At 43.4% G+C, this 17,173-nt stretch overlaps 1 protein-coding gene across 2 annotated transcripts in view; it reads left to right on the plus strand.

The window, feature by feature from the left end:
- Rft1 (RFT1 homolog) overlaps positions 1 to 10,345 on the plus strand; it is a 42,144-nt gene extending 31,799 nt beyond the window's left edge. Inside the window, exons 11-13 of one of the 2 annotated variants that reach the window (XM_047531803.1) lie at positions 1,079 to 1,184; positions 6,633 to 6,882; positions 7,203 to 10,345. In XM_047531803.1, coding sequence (XP_047387759.1) covers positions 1,079 to 1,184; positions 6,633 to 6,882; positions 7,203 to 7,370 — 524 coding nt within the window. In that variant the 3' untranslated portion in view covers positions 7,371 to 10,345. The remainder of the gene's footprint in view (positions 1 to 1,078; positions 1,185 to 6,632; positions 6,883 to 7,202) is intronic. The other variant, XM_047531804.1, reaches the window with a different exon arrangement.
- Positions 10,346 to 17,173: the final 6,828 nt, after the last annotated feature.

Consider the following 17,173-nt stretch of genomic DNA (forward strand, 5'->3'; position numbering starts at 1 on the left):
ATTCTACCACTGAGCTACATCCCAAGCTCTAGTATTGCTTAACTACTGAGCCACATCCCCAGCCCTTTATTATTTTTTATTTTGAAACAGTGTCTTGCTTAGTGCTAAGGCAGGTCTTGAATTTGTGATCCTCCTGCCTCATTCTTCTGAGCTGCTGGGATTATGGCTGTACGCCACCATGCCCAGCTCTAGTGTCCTTTTAAAAAGAATTTCAGGTCAGTGAAATCATGTAGCATGTTTGCTTTTGTGTCTGGCTTTCCTTCAATACAAAGTTTTTGAGATTACTGTCCCTGCATGGATTTTTTTTTTTTTTTTTTCTGAGATGTATTCCTTTTTATGGATGGTCCCCAGTTTATCCTTTCTTCTGTTGATGGTCAGTATGGACTGTTAGGAATAAAACCACTACAGTTGTTTTTATAAAAGTGTTTTTGTGAACATGTGCATTCATTTCTACTAGGTGTATAACCCATGTGGAATTGTGGAATTGCTGCATCACAGCTTGGATGTATTATTTTTTTTTAAAGGAAGTGTGTGCCTGTATCTTGATAATAGTTCTCTTAAAAGAGGATTGATCCCACTGTTTTCTGGTCAGCAAATTTTTCCAAAGTTTATTAGTTAGTGATAGAGTTGCATCACTTTGAGAAGAAAATACCATTATGGGCTCTGGTGCTCACTGTGGATTATGAATGTTCTATCTCAGTAGTTTCCTGCAGGTCTTTCTTTCAGGACCTGCCCAACTGGAGATTCCCTTAAATATGCATGACCACTTGGGTCTTTGAGCATTCAAAATAGCAGGCCTCTTTGTGCTGATTTAAAAAGTGAACAGATTAGCTTGCTGGCCAGATAAGCTTTTAGTTGTTATATCTGTATATTTATTCATAACTGTTCTTTTGTTTTTAACTGATTATTTTAGTAGTACCATGGAATGCTGGGAGTCCTCCAATAGGCATGCATTCTGTCCACTGTTACCAGTAGGTCCCATGGCTCAGTTCTGATGTTTTCTTAACATTCAACAAAGCTAGGTACATGTAGTCTTCCTATCTGCATTCTAGAATCTTGGTGGATTGTTTCCTTGTAGGTCCTGTTTTGCTGCGCACCTATTGTCTCTACGTCCTCCTGCTCGCCATCAATGGAGTAACTGAGTGTTTCACGTTTGCTGCCATGAGTAAAAAGGAAGTTGACAGGTGGGTAACCTAGAAGACACACTCTTAATCATGACCTTTGGCCAAAATGAACTAACTTGCTAATCTTTTTTCATTCTGAACATGTGTTCACTGATGACTTTCTCAGAACCAATACTAGACCACTAGTGTGCTGCATCTCCAGGATATCTATTGCCCGGCATGATTCAACTAGTGCTCCCTATGGTAGGGCCAGGGAACAGTAAGTTCTTTGTGCTTCCCCTTGTGGAGGGAGAAATGTCATCTCTGAAGGGTCATGTTTGTCCAGGTGTAGAGTCAGGCATACAAGCTGGACTTCCATCTCTCCATCTTCTTACCCAGCCCCATCAGATCGGTCCTCAACTCATGTCATCTGTTGATCCTAGATCAGGAACCCTGCTCTGGGACCTCAACCAGTGGGTCTTAACATTGGGCGTGAGTCAGAATTCCCTGTGGAACTTGTTAGAAATGCAGATTCTTATCTGCTGAATTTGCCATCTTTTTCCCATCACACCTATAGGAACAGCAGGCCCTTGAGCGCATATATGCACATGTGCACATATGTGTATGTCAGTTATTCTTATCTGAACTCCTAGTTAAGTGCCTTTGGCCCACACCCAGAATCATTCACCTCTTCTGTCCTAAACGCCAAAACCTAGCAAGGCAGTATTAATGCATCACTATAGAACAAGGTTAAGGAACAGGATAAAAATGATAGGGAACTAGAGAACAGAAAGGGTTGGTGTAGGTGGTCAGGTGAGTGGCCCTTGTTATTAGACCACCCCTTGATGCTTGAATCCCTTAGGTGTTTTTATGCTGCCTCTGTAACCTTGAGTGCTATTGAGAGCTCTCAGAGGCAGCATGGGAAGGGGACCTCAGAGTCAGGAAACCTTTCCTCCTACTCAGACCAGCCTCTGTCTGTTCCCTTCTTGGACTGCTTCACATAGAAGCTTGGTGACTCTTTTTGGTACCTAGTGGTCGAGAAGTAGTCTAGACTAATGTCCCAGTAAGATTCTCCTAGGAAATTCTGCTGCCCTCCCAGACCAGCGGAGTTAGAGTTTGGGGAGGCTTGAACCAGGGAATCAATTCATTACACCGCTCCAGGCGATTCTGATTCTAAGTCTGCGATAACTGCTGGCCCAGACCAGCTTTCACAGTAAGCATACATTGAGCTCTGTGACCCAGTAGATACTTTAGTATATCTGACTGAAGCCAAGATCCACAAAGCAGGAAGTACCCCAATTATGCACAAGATAAAATGATGCTTTTTATTCTACTTCATTTTTCAAAAATGTCATGTTATGATCTACTGAATTAATATCCCAACTTATTAGTAGGTCACAGTCCATAGTTTTATTTATTTATTTTATAGTATGGGATTGAACCTAGGACCTTGTGCATGCTAGGCAAGCACTCTACTACTGAGCTACATCCCCAGCCCTCCCATAGTTTTAAAATAATGATCTAGACATGGTTTTCACCTCAGATAGTTAAGTGTATAGCTATAGAATCGCTTTGAGTTCACTCTTCCCCACCCCATGAATGAAAAAGTCTAAGTTTACTTTGAAAGTACCATTTTTTATTTGAAAACTGTTTCTCACATTGAATCATTTAAAAATATAATTTGACACATGCTAAGTGTGGCTTTGTGGCATCATAGAAAGAACCTGGACTAGCAGTGTAGCACTTTGAAGGGAATTTTATTGTAATAATTTTAGCCTTAGTGTATGCGTGGGGGAGGTCACACTAAACCCATTTAAAATGTAAAAAAAAAAAAAAAAAAAATTGCTGCAGAGCATGGTGATTCTCACCTGTAATCCCAGTGACTCAGGAGGATCATCATTTCCAGGCCAATAGTCGTAGCAACCTAGTGAAACCCTTTCTCATAGTAAAAAATAAAAAGGCCTGGGGTTGTAGCTCAATGGAGAGCACCCCTGGTTTCAATCCCCAACACCACAAATAAATAAAAACCTTACAACAAAACTATGAAGAAATACAGTGGATGGTTGCTTCCTTTCCTTTTATGTTGCATTGAACCAAAGGAAATAACTCCTTAAGTAAGCTGTAATGGAATTTTGACAATATTTAAAAATCTGGAAAATTATTTTCATGGTATTAGGAAACAGAAAAGTCAGAGGCCAGAACACCTTTTAATGCAGTTCTTATTTGATGTAACTCCCTTCTCCTTGGAGTAAAATGTGACTTTTAAGCACTATCTTCATATAGCAATCCCAGTTCTATCTGGGCCCCTGGCCCCAGTCCTCTGCCCTGATCTGAGCATATGGAGCACCCAGTCTCATCATAGACCCTGTTATTTTTTTCATCTCTGTGAATTTAACCAAATAAAACTGTACCTTGGGTTTTTATAGTAGAATTGATAGTTTAAATGTTATAATCAATTATGATGACTTTACATTGAACATTTTAGATTCAGAATTGAATGCAAACATTGATGCAGACATGGGTTTTTATCTAGCCAACTTCAGGTTAACCAGTGTTTTTCTTAATAAAAATAGAATGATTAGCTATGAAATGTTAAGACATCCTTTGAATTGCAAGTTGCTCTTTATTTAATAAATGTATACATAGGATCTGATCAGTGGATTTTTCATTATGTCCTGCTGAAGAATTTTTATTCTCTTGTTTAAGATGTTTCATTTTCTTTCTTTAAACAAAAACTTTTGAGCATCTACTGTCTAATAAGCATTGTTTTAAGTTTTGGGAATACAGCAATGAACAAAACATGAGATTCCTGCTGTCCAGGGCTAATGGGAGGCAAACTAGTAAATAAAGTAGAAAATGTTGTACTGTGCTGAAAAACAAAATAGGATTATGTAGTGAGTGGTGAGGCCCTTTAGATTGGCTAACGTGGGCAGGACCCTAAATAGAGTGATAGTTAGGTTGAGGTCTGACTGACCAAGATGATGGTCAGAGATGGGGCAGTGCTTTCTAGGCAGAGGAAGGCCCCAGATTGACAGCTCCTTTACCTGATTTATTGGTCCTTAGAGTGTCCTTGGAACATGAAACACATAGCTGTTGAATAAAAAATGATTGTGATTTTGTGTTAAAACGTAAGAGGTGAGTTCTATCCTTTTTGTGTCTGCAGAGGCTCCACTTTTACAACTGCAATCCCTGAAACTCAGGAGGCTGAAGCAGGAGGCTCACAGGTTCAAGGCCAGCCTCAGCAACTTAGCAAGACCCTGTCTCAAAAAATCAAAAGGACTGGGGATTAAGATTCATGGTAGAGCACCCCTTGCTTAAATGCCCAAAACAGTCACAGTCCACTGTGTGACTGTGATTTAATGTATTCAGTTAACACCTACTAAGGGGGTGTTTCAGTCAACACTACAGTCAATACCTTGACCATCTGTCTTTTGGTATGCCTGATTTTAAGTCCAGTATCTTCTTGGGACCATGGAGAAATAAGTACTCATAAATAATTTACTGTTTATGTTAACCAACCCTTATGAAATAGTCATTGTCAATGGTGAATAATTTTGCTTTGATTTAAAAAGTGCTGTTTTAATTGCATCTTTTAAATTCTTATTTTTTTCTGAAGTAGATTATGTCTTTAAGGCTACAGATTTGTGACATCTGAAAAGTTCAGCAGCTGCAGAGTCCTCTTCTAGTGGAAGACAATGGGCCTTATCATTCTCAACTCCTCCCAGATGGCCATACCAAAGAGGCTGCACAGTTGAATACTTCCTAGCTTGAATTAGTAGAAATTAGCTATTGGCTTCATTCATTACTGCCATTTTACTTGGAGGATGACTTTGAAGGTTTTTGAATCTATAACTTAAACACCAAGGATTGGTGTAGTATATATACCCTTCTGAAATAGTTCCTGAAAAAAATAACAGATTATATGTCTGCTGCTTTTGGAAAAGAGGTCAAACTGCTGGTCTCTGATAGTCCCACCTTCAATGGCTTGTTATGAAATGACCATTTGGATTATTGATTAGTAGTGAAAAAGCTTCCCCAGTGGAAGCGGAGCACAGTGGTGCACACCTGCAATCCCAGCAGCTTGCAAAACTGAGAAAGCAGAAGGATCACAAATTCAAGACCAGTCTCAGTAACTAAGTGAGACCCTGTCTGAACATTTTAAAAAATTTAAAGTCTGGGGATGTAGCTCAGTGGTAAAGTGCCTCTGGGTTCAATCCCCAGTACCCCCACCCTCACAAAAACAAACAAACAAACAAACAAAAAAAAAAAAACCTTCCCCAATGAAGGTATAGGCTCTTGTACTTTTATTGCTCATTAAGTGATTTTCTACTAGAAGCAAATTTTGTTGCTGGAATTCTGGATGAAATCACACCTTCCTTGTTGGACTATTGTGTGTGTGTGCCTGCGTGTGTGCACACACACATTCACCATGCACTTTGATAAAGTATATTTCCATAGCACCTTGTATTTGGTTATCCCAAGGACCTATAACTAGGCATTCAGGGAACACAGTGACTTTCTTATATTGCTTCATGTGCAGAACTTGGATGGTGGCTTCTGAGTCTACCTAACCCAGTGGACACGGCTTGGGGACCTAAAGGGTTTGATTCCCTCAACAGTTGTTCATTTATGGAGTGCCTTCTCTGAGCTAGGAAGAAACCAGATTCTGGGAAATTTGGTTCATGGCTATACTATAGTCTTTTGGAGGATTACAGCAGTTATTTTATATTTGCTGAGACTTAGTTCCTTCCTTTGCAGAGAAGTGAAGATGACTAAGTGATGTGCTTCTTTGAAATCAGAAGTGACAGGAGTAGCATAAACTACTTAGCTCCAGAATCCAGCAAGCCCTAGAGAGTGGAAAAGGGTATATAAGAATCTGCAAATACCATAGGGGATCCAAACTTTGCCCCCTGTTCACATTTCATTCTGGAGCCTGGTCACTTGTTTTGAGTGCAGTCCACTGCCCAAGTTTATGGGGTGTTACATTTCCCCTGAAGGTTGGGGGCTGGGAGTCAGACTGGAGTATTGGCTTACTCCTTAGGCAAGTTCCTCAGTCTCTCTGTGATTCTTCCCTTGTCTGTGAAACAAATCCAGGCTCCAGAGGACAAGGGTGGACTATTTGTGTTCATTTACCAATGTGTTCCCAGACTCCTTACAGGGCCTATCACAGCATCTAATATATAACTATTATCCAGATCACATGCTTAGACCTTATGTTGGGGGCTTGGACTGAACAGGATTTTTATGTGTTTTGATTATAAAATTGCTTCACTAGTCAACTATTATCCTTAAAACATGTAAAAATCTTGAATCATTCATTTTCTTACTCTTCAGTTCAAGGGTGAATGGGACATTGACATTTCCAGTTATCTGTGTAGCATTCTGTGTTGCAGAAAACTAGATTATGGGAACTCAGCTGGACTTACAGGAAAGCAGAGGTTCTTTCTGTGAATTGATGTTCATAGCGCTTTTTTGCATAAGTCTTATCTTGGAGCAAGGTACCCACTGCCCTGTTTTGCTCCTCCTCAGGTACAATTTCACAATGCTGGCACTGTCATTCTCATTCCTGGCGTTGTCCTATCTCCTGACCCGTTGGTTTGGCAGCGTGGGCTTCATCTTGGCCAATTGCTTTAACATGGGCATTCGGATCACACAGAGCCTTTGCTTCATCTATCACTACTATCAAGGGAGCCCACACAGGCCCCTGGCTGGCCTGCACCTGTCTCCAGTCCTTCTTGGGGCATTTGTCCTCAGCGGTGTGATTACTGGTGTTTCAGAGGTGAGATTCCCCACAGCCTGCACACAACATGCTTCTGCAGGCTCTCCACTGGCCCTCTCTGTAGGTTTCCCCTTCCCCCTGCCTGAGCTGACTGGACAAGTATTTGCCTCCTCTTATCCCTTCTCCAGGCCTCTAAAGCAGCACCTTTTGCTAGACATGACAAAAAAAATTGCCAGTGGGAAGAGAGTAGAACCGCAGCCCAGTTGTCATGACTTTTATCTGATTTGGAAGCTGGAATGATATCCACCTTCCCTGACTTATCCCAGAGGAAGTGGATACAGACCCAGGAATCAGGCAGTGACAGTGCTTTTCTTTCCCAGGTGTTCCTGTGCTGTGATCAGGGCTGGCCCGCCAGGCTGGCACACATCACTGTGGGGGCCTTCAGCTTAGGACTGACAATTGGGACAGCATTCGTCACAGAGTCTAAGCTGATCCATTTTCTCAGGACTCAGTTTGAAGTATCCAAACTTGCTGACAAAATGACATGACTTCAAGAGTGCCTTGACAACTGTGGCACCTGTACCCACTTGAAGCAGTTCTTGGGTGGAACACATTACTATGCAGAAGCCTTGCTGAGGGGTTTCCAGGGGAGTGAGAGCCACCCAGAGGCGAGACCATGGATGAAACACCCGTCCACTTGAAGTCTTAAATGCGAAGGAGGAGTTTCATGTTTAAGTGAAGACCAAACAGCCCTTTTAAAATAGATGTACTTTTTTTTTCATTATTTTGTTCTAATCAACACTTTTTTTTTTAATGAATGTATTTGTTCCTATAGAGCGTGATTGACCTTTGTAGCTACATGCTCCAACAAACTTTATCTTAGATGTTACTAGTGAATAATGATCTGGCCAAGAAAAAGAGATGCAGCTATTTGTCCCTCACAGGAATATTTAGATTCTTCTGTAAAAGAAGGAAGGAAACCTGATACTATGCACCAAACAAGAACAGAGTGTGGCCTGGGAGTTGTGGCTTTCCTCATGTCAACGTTGTGGTCTGAGTTTTTAGAGAAGGAAAAATGTTACTAAACAAGAAACCTCAGAAATGCAAATGTGAAGCTTTTTGGATCGCATTTCCTAGAGTGAGTGTGGAAGAATCTTGCTTGTCATGCTTTTATTCCCCAGGCCAGCTTGTGCCTTCCCCAGTTGGGTCCTTAGGAATTGTTGATTAGAAGGTGGGTGGAAGCTAGCTAAAGATGCCAAGTCTGACCACCTGAAAAGGGGGGACTTTAAAGGTTTGAAATTACTCCACTGTAAGCTATTTTGTCTCCTGAAGGGAATGCTACTTAGCAGTTTTCTGTAACTTTGCACATGGAAATTGATGAAGAAATTTGCATAAATGTCTCTTTTTATCCTCAGAATAAAATAGGATAAACTCTATATGGAAAATATCACCAAGTCAAGCCCTTCTCACTGACCTATTATTTCCAGCACTGGTCAGTGAAATTCCAGCACCAGGACAGAGTGGCAGGCCTGAGGGAGTGAGCCTCCTGGCTACCACATGAACCCAGGCTCCCTACACCCTGTATGTGCAGGTAAAATTGTCAAGCATTGTTCTGGGGTTGTAAAGCATTTTTATTTTACCATTAATGTATTAATTCCTTTTATATCTGAGTTCCCTTTGGAGGTACATGCATAAACTATGTCTTGAATGTTAATAGTAATCCTCTGACCTAATGTCTCCAGAGCTTCAGTGTTTACCCCCAGAGAGGATCAGTAAAGGCAACTGGTATTGTGTATTAAAATGCATGCATTTAAACCTACTTGCTTGGACCTAGTACCAAGGGGGCTGAGAATCAAGACCCATCAGCCCACCAAGATTGGGGCCCAGTCACATTGATACATTTTTATGTTTCCCCTCTAACTTGAGAGAAGAATAGCCAAATGCAAGGTGTACTAAGCAGTAGAGGCCCTCCAAAAGTGTGATCTTGGTAGGGTAGGATCAGTCTAACTCAGAGAAAAGGATTGTCTCCAGTGCACGGAAACAGGCCTTCAGTTCACACAAACTCCTTCTGCTGCTGACCATTCCACTCTGCACTTCCCCAGAACCCTACCACCCACCATGCTCACTTGACAGACACAAAGCATAGTCTTCTAGCCATGTGCCTTAGAGTCTTCTGGATTACAGAATGGAAATGTAGGTTCCCAGACCTTGCAATGCTGAGGTCTTTGGGTACAAGACTATCTCCACTCAGGTGGAGAGAGAGGCTCTGTGTTTGACAGCAGGGCTCATTCCCTCACCTCTTCCCGTGTTATCCACCAGGTGCTGCAGTTGGGGCCTGCTCCTCTTGACAGATGACCAGCTGGAACATCAGCTCAGATTCCTGTTAAGTCCTACTTCCCTGTTTCTAGGACAAGTAATGCTGTGTGTGATAGTCAGCTTTCTAAGACTGCAACAGAATACCTGAAAAAATCAAGTTAGAGGAGCAAAGATTTATTTTGACTCACAGTTTCAGAAGTTTCAGTCCATGATTGGCTGACCCATTGCTATGGCCCTGTGAAGTAGAGCATCATGGCAGAGCATTTGTAGTGGAGCAGAGCTTCTCACCTCATGGCAGCCAAGAAGCAGGTAGGGGAAGGGACTAGAGACAAGATATACCTTTCTAGAGCCTGCCTCCAGTGACCTACTTCTTCCAACTTGGCCCCATCACCTACAGTTTCTACCACCTCCCAATAGTCAATTCAGTTATAAACCAACTAATGGATTAATCCATTAATGAGATAGAGCCCTCATGATCCAGTCAATTCCCCAAAGCCCACCTCTGAACATTGCTGCATTGGGGATCAAGCCTTCAACACATGAACCTTTGGGGAACATTCCAGATTCAAACTATTATACCCTGACTGCTTGTTTTCCTGCTAGCACCTGCCTCTTAGGCTGTCGGCACTTTGGCCAAAGACCGTCCAAAGATCTCCACCCTGTCAATGCCTCACTGAAGCCCAGGTGAACCTAACCATGACCTCTGGTAGTTTCTGTTACTCCCTATCCCAGAGCCACCTGTTAACCTCAGGTCACTTGAATACATGTGGACCAGGCTGCCTCACTTCACCCAAGAAGGATTTGGGGGGAATCACACATTTGACATTAAGTACCACCTAAAATATAGTGAAGCTACTTCTACAAAGAAACAAGTCTCTAAGGCATGTCCTTTTTATGACAGGAAGAAGCCTTCAGTGGTAAGAATAACACTATTGCTGACTTCCTGTGTTCTCTGCACACGAGTTGATTGCTTCAGACTTGGGCTGGGGGTCCCTTGGTGAGGGACGCTGCTGTGCTTTGTAATGCTCACTGCATAGTGACTCCTAGCTCTGGAGGTGCCATCCACTCGGCCCTGTTTGATGCTACTTCCAAACCTAATCCAAGCACTGTACTTCTTTCCTTCTATCTTTTTTTCTTTTAATCATGTATTTATGTTGCTGGTTTTATGTCAGTCCCTGGTTTAAAAAGGAATAAATTATTTTCTTCATATCTTTGTGAAGAGCTTTCTTCTTTCATATCCTTCCTCCCTCCAAAATGGGGGGAAAAAATTTCCAAATTTCTTTTTTTTTTTTTAATTTTAATTTTTTTTAATTGTAAACAAATGGGATACATGTTGTTTCTCTGTTTGTACATGGCGTAAAGGCATACCATTTGTGTAATCATAAATTTACATAGGGTAATGTTGTTTGATTCATTCTGTTATTTTTCCCCTTCCCCCCCACAAATTTCTTAAGGAAGGTGGGCAGACAGTTTGAGTCTGTGAACCATTAGAATTCCTCAGGGAATCATCTCTCCCTACATAGATAGTGACACTTGGACCATGAATCCTGACTTTGGACAGGGAATGGTTGTCTGGAGCCTTCTGTGTCTGGGACTGAAAGGTGGGGGTTTCTTTCACTCTTCTTCTCTCCTCACTCTAAGGCAGTGTTTCCCATTGTTTACTGTACTTTTCTCTCTCCTGCCTCCGTCTGACCTGGTCCTCCTCTTGATTGTTTCGCTGTTATTTATGAAGTAGCCATTCCTTGATGGGTCAGGGTGCATTTTGGTGCAGAGGAAAACAATCATGTGATTTTAGGAAGTCTGGGGCAGCCCCTTCACCCTCATGTCTTTTTCAACCAGGTAATAGAATTTTTTTTTTTTTCACTGAGATCAAAGACTCTTACTCCAGAATTAGAGGATACTGGAAATTTGGATCCCTTGGGGAAGGGCTCAGTGACTCATTCACCCCAAGATGTATACTAATCTCATCAGGGATTCTTACCTTGATATTGAGGAAGAGACGAGCTGGAAGCATCCAGAATCTGCAGGTGAAGTGGCGCAGGTAAGGGGGTGGGTAGCCCCAGAGGGTAAGAGCTCAGAGTGTTACCGTATGGTTCCTGGGCTGAATGGTATTCATGTCCATTGGGGGAATTGGAGAGCATGTTCCCAGCCAAGTCTTGGTAGAACTGTGAATGAATGTGGGCTGTCCCTGGGTTGGGGACTACAGAAGAAACAGAGCAGGAAAAGCCTTTCACATCTTTACAAACACCTGCTCTTTGGAGAGGCCATGTGCAGACAGAGGAGGTGAGCCTGTGACCAAGTGAGGAGGGCGTGCAGGGTGCTTGCTGGGGAGGCTCCCAGGACCTGCATCTCAAAAACCTTTAGGAACTGCCCCACCAACTCCAGGACATTACTTGTACAAGGTTATCATTGGCCCTAAGGGAGAGTTCTGGAGGGCAAACTGGAAGCCAGGAGGCCTGCAAAGCCTGTCAGAAAGTACACAGAACTAGAAAGGGCAGCTGAACAAAAACGTTAAAATTTGGCTTTCATTTGCCAATTATTCCATGAGTATGCAGGAAGGGACTGAGACTCATATTTAATTTGAAAATGAGACTTCTGAGCCAATATAGATGCAAATGAAAAATGATTTGTTTTGCTCTTATGTACTATACTTGAGTGAATTAACCCTTGATGTTGTAAATATTTCATTTGCTAAATTAACTTTCAAGGGTAGCAAAAAAGTTTTTTTGTTTTTTGTTTTTTTGTTTTTTTTAAGAATTTGGGGAGAGGGAGGGCTCATTGATTTGTATTATCATTTGCATTATCAGTCAGTCCCCAATTATCTTGGCATAACTAGTCTCCCTGTTTAGCATCATCCATTTATAACCAGACCTGTACGTTAGAACAAAATGGGGAAAATGGACTCCTAATGCATTTCAGCCTCCTCTAGGAGCCTAATGAAGTTTTGTAACTATTTCTTAATTGCCCTAAAGATGAACTAGCAGGAATTGCTTGTTGTCCTGTCCCAAAATTCAGTTCTTTGCCTATCACCTTTTCTGCCTTCTTGGGAAGTATGGCTCAAATGGAAAGTGCTAGAGGTGAAATGTTTAGGCCTTTCCTTTTATGTGACAGGTCCTCAACAGCAGAGTGTGCACATTCACAACTCTGTCCCAACCTCTGTAGTTCCAGCACACTCACTTTTGGAGACATCCCACCTCCTCCAGCTTGTCAAACCTATTACAGTACACCATGTTCCACATTGAACATAAGAAGTATGTAAGTACACAAGAGTGTGGTTGCCTAACTGATGTGATGTTATGCTCTATAGACATTTTTTTAATTCCCTTTGAAGCTTTGTATCTTGGAGCCAGCAAATTTTTGTTTCTGTCTTAGTCACATCTGAAGTTCCTGAAGAGTTGAAGGATCCTTGATCTTGCGACTGTGAGGCCTAATGAACAATGTGCTGGGAGAGAGAAGAGTAGGGGAAGAGCCTGAAAGGCTGCCTGGCAGTGAAACTTTCAGGGGCCCTGTTCTATGCAGCTCCTGGCCCCCTGCTCCTCCTGGCTGCTCACTGGGGTAGTTCTCATCTCTCCTGGGTCCCAGACAGCAGGCAAGTGGGCAGTCAGACTAGCAGGCAGTGACTGCTGCTCTCAAAGTAAAGGCCAAGGTTCCTCCATTTATGAAGCAGTCCGTTCTACCACCTTTTCCCTCCAGCTCCCCCATACAATGGCCTAAGCATGGGTTTTCATAAGACAGTAGGCAATAGGTCATAAGTGGGCCAGTAGATGCGCCACCCTGGGGTCAGGTGAGCCCTGTGGCCCAATCAGCTGTTGGTGGTTGGGGGCTATGCAGATTGACATTTTTTAAGATAATTTAAAATTTTTTTCTTTTGCAGTGCAGGGGAATAAACTCAAGGACTCATATATGCTAGGCAGTTGCTCTACACCCAGATTGGCATGGTTTATTTGGGGTTGCCCTTCAGCCTCAGAGGAGGGCCATGAAGACCTGTGACAGAACAGCTGACTTTTAAAGGAATCTTCTAGATCACATTTATTTGTCACATTTTGTCCTCTTTCCAATAAAATTCCCCAAAGTTATGATCCTGTCAATTCTGCTGTCATAATGTTGCCCTCACCTGACAAGGGCCTTTGGCAGAGGTCATCTGGGTTCAGAGTGCTCAGTGGAAAAGGAACCTGAAAAATTGGCCACTGCTGGACTTTCCCTTCCACTAGCCTCTCATCCGCACCACCCCATCACAAGTCAGGGCCTCAGAACAAGCTCCGATGCTGTCAGCACAGTCAGTGAGCAGTGACTAATTAAGACACAACTGCATTAGTCATGTTGGAGGTGACAACTGAGCATGTTTCTGGTTCGTGTCTGGGAGATCCTGACACACTTTCCAATTATGTGGAACTAATAGCACACGGCTTCCACGCAGCCGTGTCGGTGGTAGAGAAGGGCAAGTCTGAAGGAAGGCGTGACTCGCTGTGGGTGGCACTGGTTTGCTCTCTACTCTTCACTCCTTTGCACTTCCTGTTGAAAATCATGAATGGAAATACCAGGGTGAACAGCGTTAGGACTACCAGAGAACCCCTCTCAGAATGGCTTTCAGTTCTCAGAAGAAATGAGTCAACTCACAAAGGGAAGCTGGTGACATAGGAGCCTCAGTCCTTTCTGTAAGTGCAAATGGAGACTTTAGCCTTCAGCTTCAGAGCATCCCATCTGACCCTCTAGCCGAGCCTGGTACAGACCATATAGGGAGAACCAGAAAAATCCACCAGGAAAATAACACGTTGTAACCTGAAGAAAAATGAGAATGTTTTCCTCCATACATTATTGCTAACAGAACTCTCCTTTTTTGTTTCCCTAGGGCATTAACACAATTTTATGAACAACCAGGTTAACATAGTACATTTTTAAGTTCCTGAACTAAAGCCAAAGATTGCTCTCTTCCCTGCATGACTTCTGAGATCCCTAAGTGGTGTCTCTCTAATGACAAGAGAATGTTCTTGCAGGTGTGCAGATGTCAGGCTATGGGGGGCAAAAGAAAGGATAGAGCTACTTACATTTGTTTCCTTTGTAACCAGGAGTGAAATTGCATGGAGCTCTGGCTGCCCAGCAGGACTCATGGGCATGATGCCAAGTACACCAGCGACTTTCATCTTCCTCCTCTCTGCTCTCCCTGCAGTAGACCTGCAGAGGGTCAGAACCAGGCTGTGGGTGGAAGGACCCCAAAGGTGTCCTACCTGCATGTTTCTTCCATCTGCACCATCACTGGGGAAATCTGCTCACGTTGTCTGTTATTTTGAAATGCATAAATGGGGTTTCATTTCATGTGTATCATTTCCTAATGGTACATTCTGTTGTGCTACATACCATCGGTTATATCCCACCTAGTCGCCCTTCTCCAACTCACCGAGTGACCTTGAACAAGTCTCTCTCAAACACTGAGCATGTGTGAGGTATGTGGGAAGACACATTTTAATTGTGTTAGTTGTGAAATCATCACAAAAGACCCCATCTGCTGTTTGCATATTATAGGTGAGGAAACCCAGGCATGAAGAAGTGGCCACACAGCTAGGAAGAGAATGGCAGAGCTGGGTTCCACCCCAGGACCTCACTGCCACTCCCTCCCTTGGTTCTGCCTCCCTCCCATGACACCCCTGTTCCTGCAACTCAAAGGCCATGCATTGGGGGCTGGGGATATAGCTCAGTTGACAGAGTGCTTGCTTATGCATGCACAAGGCCCTGGGTTCAATCCCTAGCACCACAAAAAATAAAATAAAGTACATGCATCAGCTGAACTACCAAATGATGGTGAAGGGAGGATATTACAAATACATAATAGCTTTTAACTGTTAAGAAAAAGCTTAATAGTTAAGCTTCTATTTAGAAAACTAAATACAATGATTTCAGCATAATTTATGGTCTTTCCTTTAGCCCTGTCACCCACAGGAGACACCTAACCTAGGACATATTTGTTGGTAAACATGGTTCCCAGTCCATTTCTTGACTTCTGCCTGTGCTGATCCTAGGGTAGCCCCAGAACCATCTATCACCCTGCCTGTGGTCCTTACACCCCACTCTCTTCCCTGCCCAACTGGCCCCTTGCTTGCATCAGGCCCAGTGGCCCTGTGCTCTGATCTTTGAGGTCTCTCTGTCCCCATCATGCTTTCCTCCAACATCCCTGTTTTCTTTTTCCTTTGAGAATTGGGAAGTCAAGTGGGAAGCTTAAAGTAGATCTCAGAGTGAACTCTGCTTCATCTCTTCATTCCCTGAATCTTTGAGCTAGGTGTTATATTCCTCTAAGACTCAGTTGACCCATCTAAAAATGAGCATAACCACACTTGCCTCCTGGGGTGTGGCAAGTACTAAATGAGAGATGTAGGTAAAACATTGAGCAGGGGTTGCCTAGCAGAGTTCAGTGGGTGGGATTATAAATCTGTCCAACATAGAGTTTCAGAGGGACTATAGTCACTGGGACTGCATCACTCCTACTGCCTCTTCCCCACCTTTCCACAATCAACAGAAGCAGCCTGTACGTGGTTGAATCTATTTTCTTTCAGTGGAAACATTTTTTCCTTTCTTTGAAGGCAGAGCTTCAGGTGAAGAGGAAATGAAAATTCCTTTTTTGACCTGGCTGACCCAGGAGGAGCTTTGGGGGTGAGGACCTTCAAAGGGAAGATAGTGCAGAGGCCGGAATCCAGATGGAGGACTGAGGGCTTAACCCCTGAAAGACACCCACAGCCAAGCTCTGGGATGCAAAACCATAGGTTCCAGGGAAGGCCACTGCTGCCAGCTAATGTCCCCTTTCAGGCAAGTCTGAACATCTTCCCAGGACAAGGATGTTCCAGAAGCTTGTTAAATGATTTTCAGCAATTTCAGAAATTGCCTTAGCTGGTTGGTTAGATTTTGCTGCAGTCTTAGATTAGGGAAGAAAGGAAAAAGACTGCTGGTGATGGGAATGTGGCTTTGTCCAGGGAGGCCAGCTGCTGTGGGCTACTTCTGAAGAAACTGGAAAGGCATGAATGGACTCGGCCAGGTATGTGAATGGCCAGGGGCCCTAGCTCTCCTGGCCTGAGCTTTCCAAAGCCCACTGAGGACACTCCTCACCCTCACATAACTTGCTCACCAACTGCTGGTATCTTCCTCTTGAACCCACAGTCTAATCCAGAAATTTGTGTTTACTTCTTACTCTTAAAAAAAAAAAAAAAAAAGAAAGAAAAAAGAAGACAAACACAAAACCAACTATTGTCTCCCAGTCAGCTTCTTTGGCTTAACCTCTGAGAGCTCAGTTTTGTTTGTTTTTCTTTCACTGCCTTGGGAATAAGGATGCCAGGTTCAGTTCAACTGGCTCTCTCCTTCCAGAAGTGACTGAGAGGAAAAGGTCAGAATTTAGCATGTCCATAGGGTGCTGTTAAGGTGGAGTTTTCCCACAAAGGAATGTGTGTTCTGCTCCCATTAAGACTCATGGGTGGTAGGGAGACACCAGACATATCTGGACCTGGCACTGATCCTTGGTGAGGGAGGCATGGGATTGTTGATTTGGTGTCTGGAGCATATCTGAGTGGTGAGGGTCTATCAGGTCTTTCTCTACCAACTCCTGCTCATCCTCAAAGAGCCATGGCTGGGGCGTACCACACAGCCTGCTGCTACAGCCTCCCTCACTTATGTTGACCTCTGAGACATTCCTTAATTCTGTAGGGGCTCTGGTGGCCTACAGAGCCTGAAGATGACATTTTATCCTCAACTACATTACCTGCTGGATCCAAGGACAGCTATTGGTCCAGATAATTAACAGCTGGAGAGCAGGAGGGGAGAGTCACATTCTAATCCCAACCATGCTTTTGTCTCTTCAGAAGGTTCCAGGGGGGTGGGGGTGACTTTGCCTTCTCTCCATGTACAGAAGGCTCCAATCCCTGCCCAGTATTGCTCCAAGGCTGTGGTGGAGGGCATGGGGAAGTCAGTGTTTAGCAGTCCTTTGGGTCAGGATGGTAACGGGGGAAACAGTAGGCCTGAGGACTCCAAGGCTAGAGCCTAGGCCTTGGCTCATGTT

Source organism: Sciurus carolinensis, chromosome 17 (genome assembly GCF_902686445.1).
Source record: "Sciurus carolinensis chromosome 17, mSciCar1.2, whole genome shotgun sequence".
In the NCBI taxonomy this organism is placed as follows: Eukaryota; Metazoa; Chordata; class Mammalia; order Rodentia; family Sciuridae; genus Sciurus; species Sciurus carolinensis.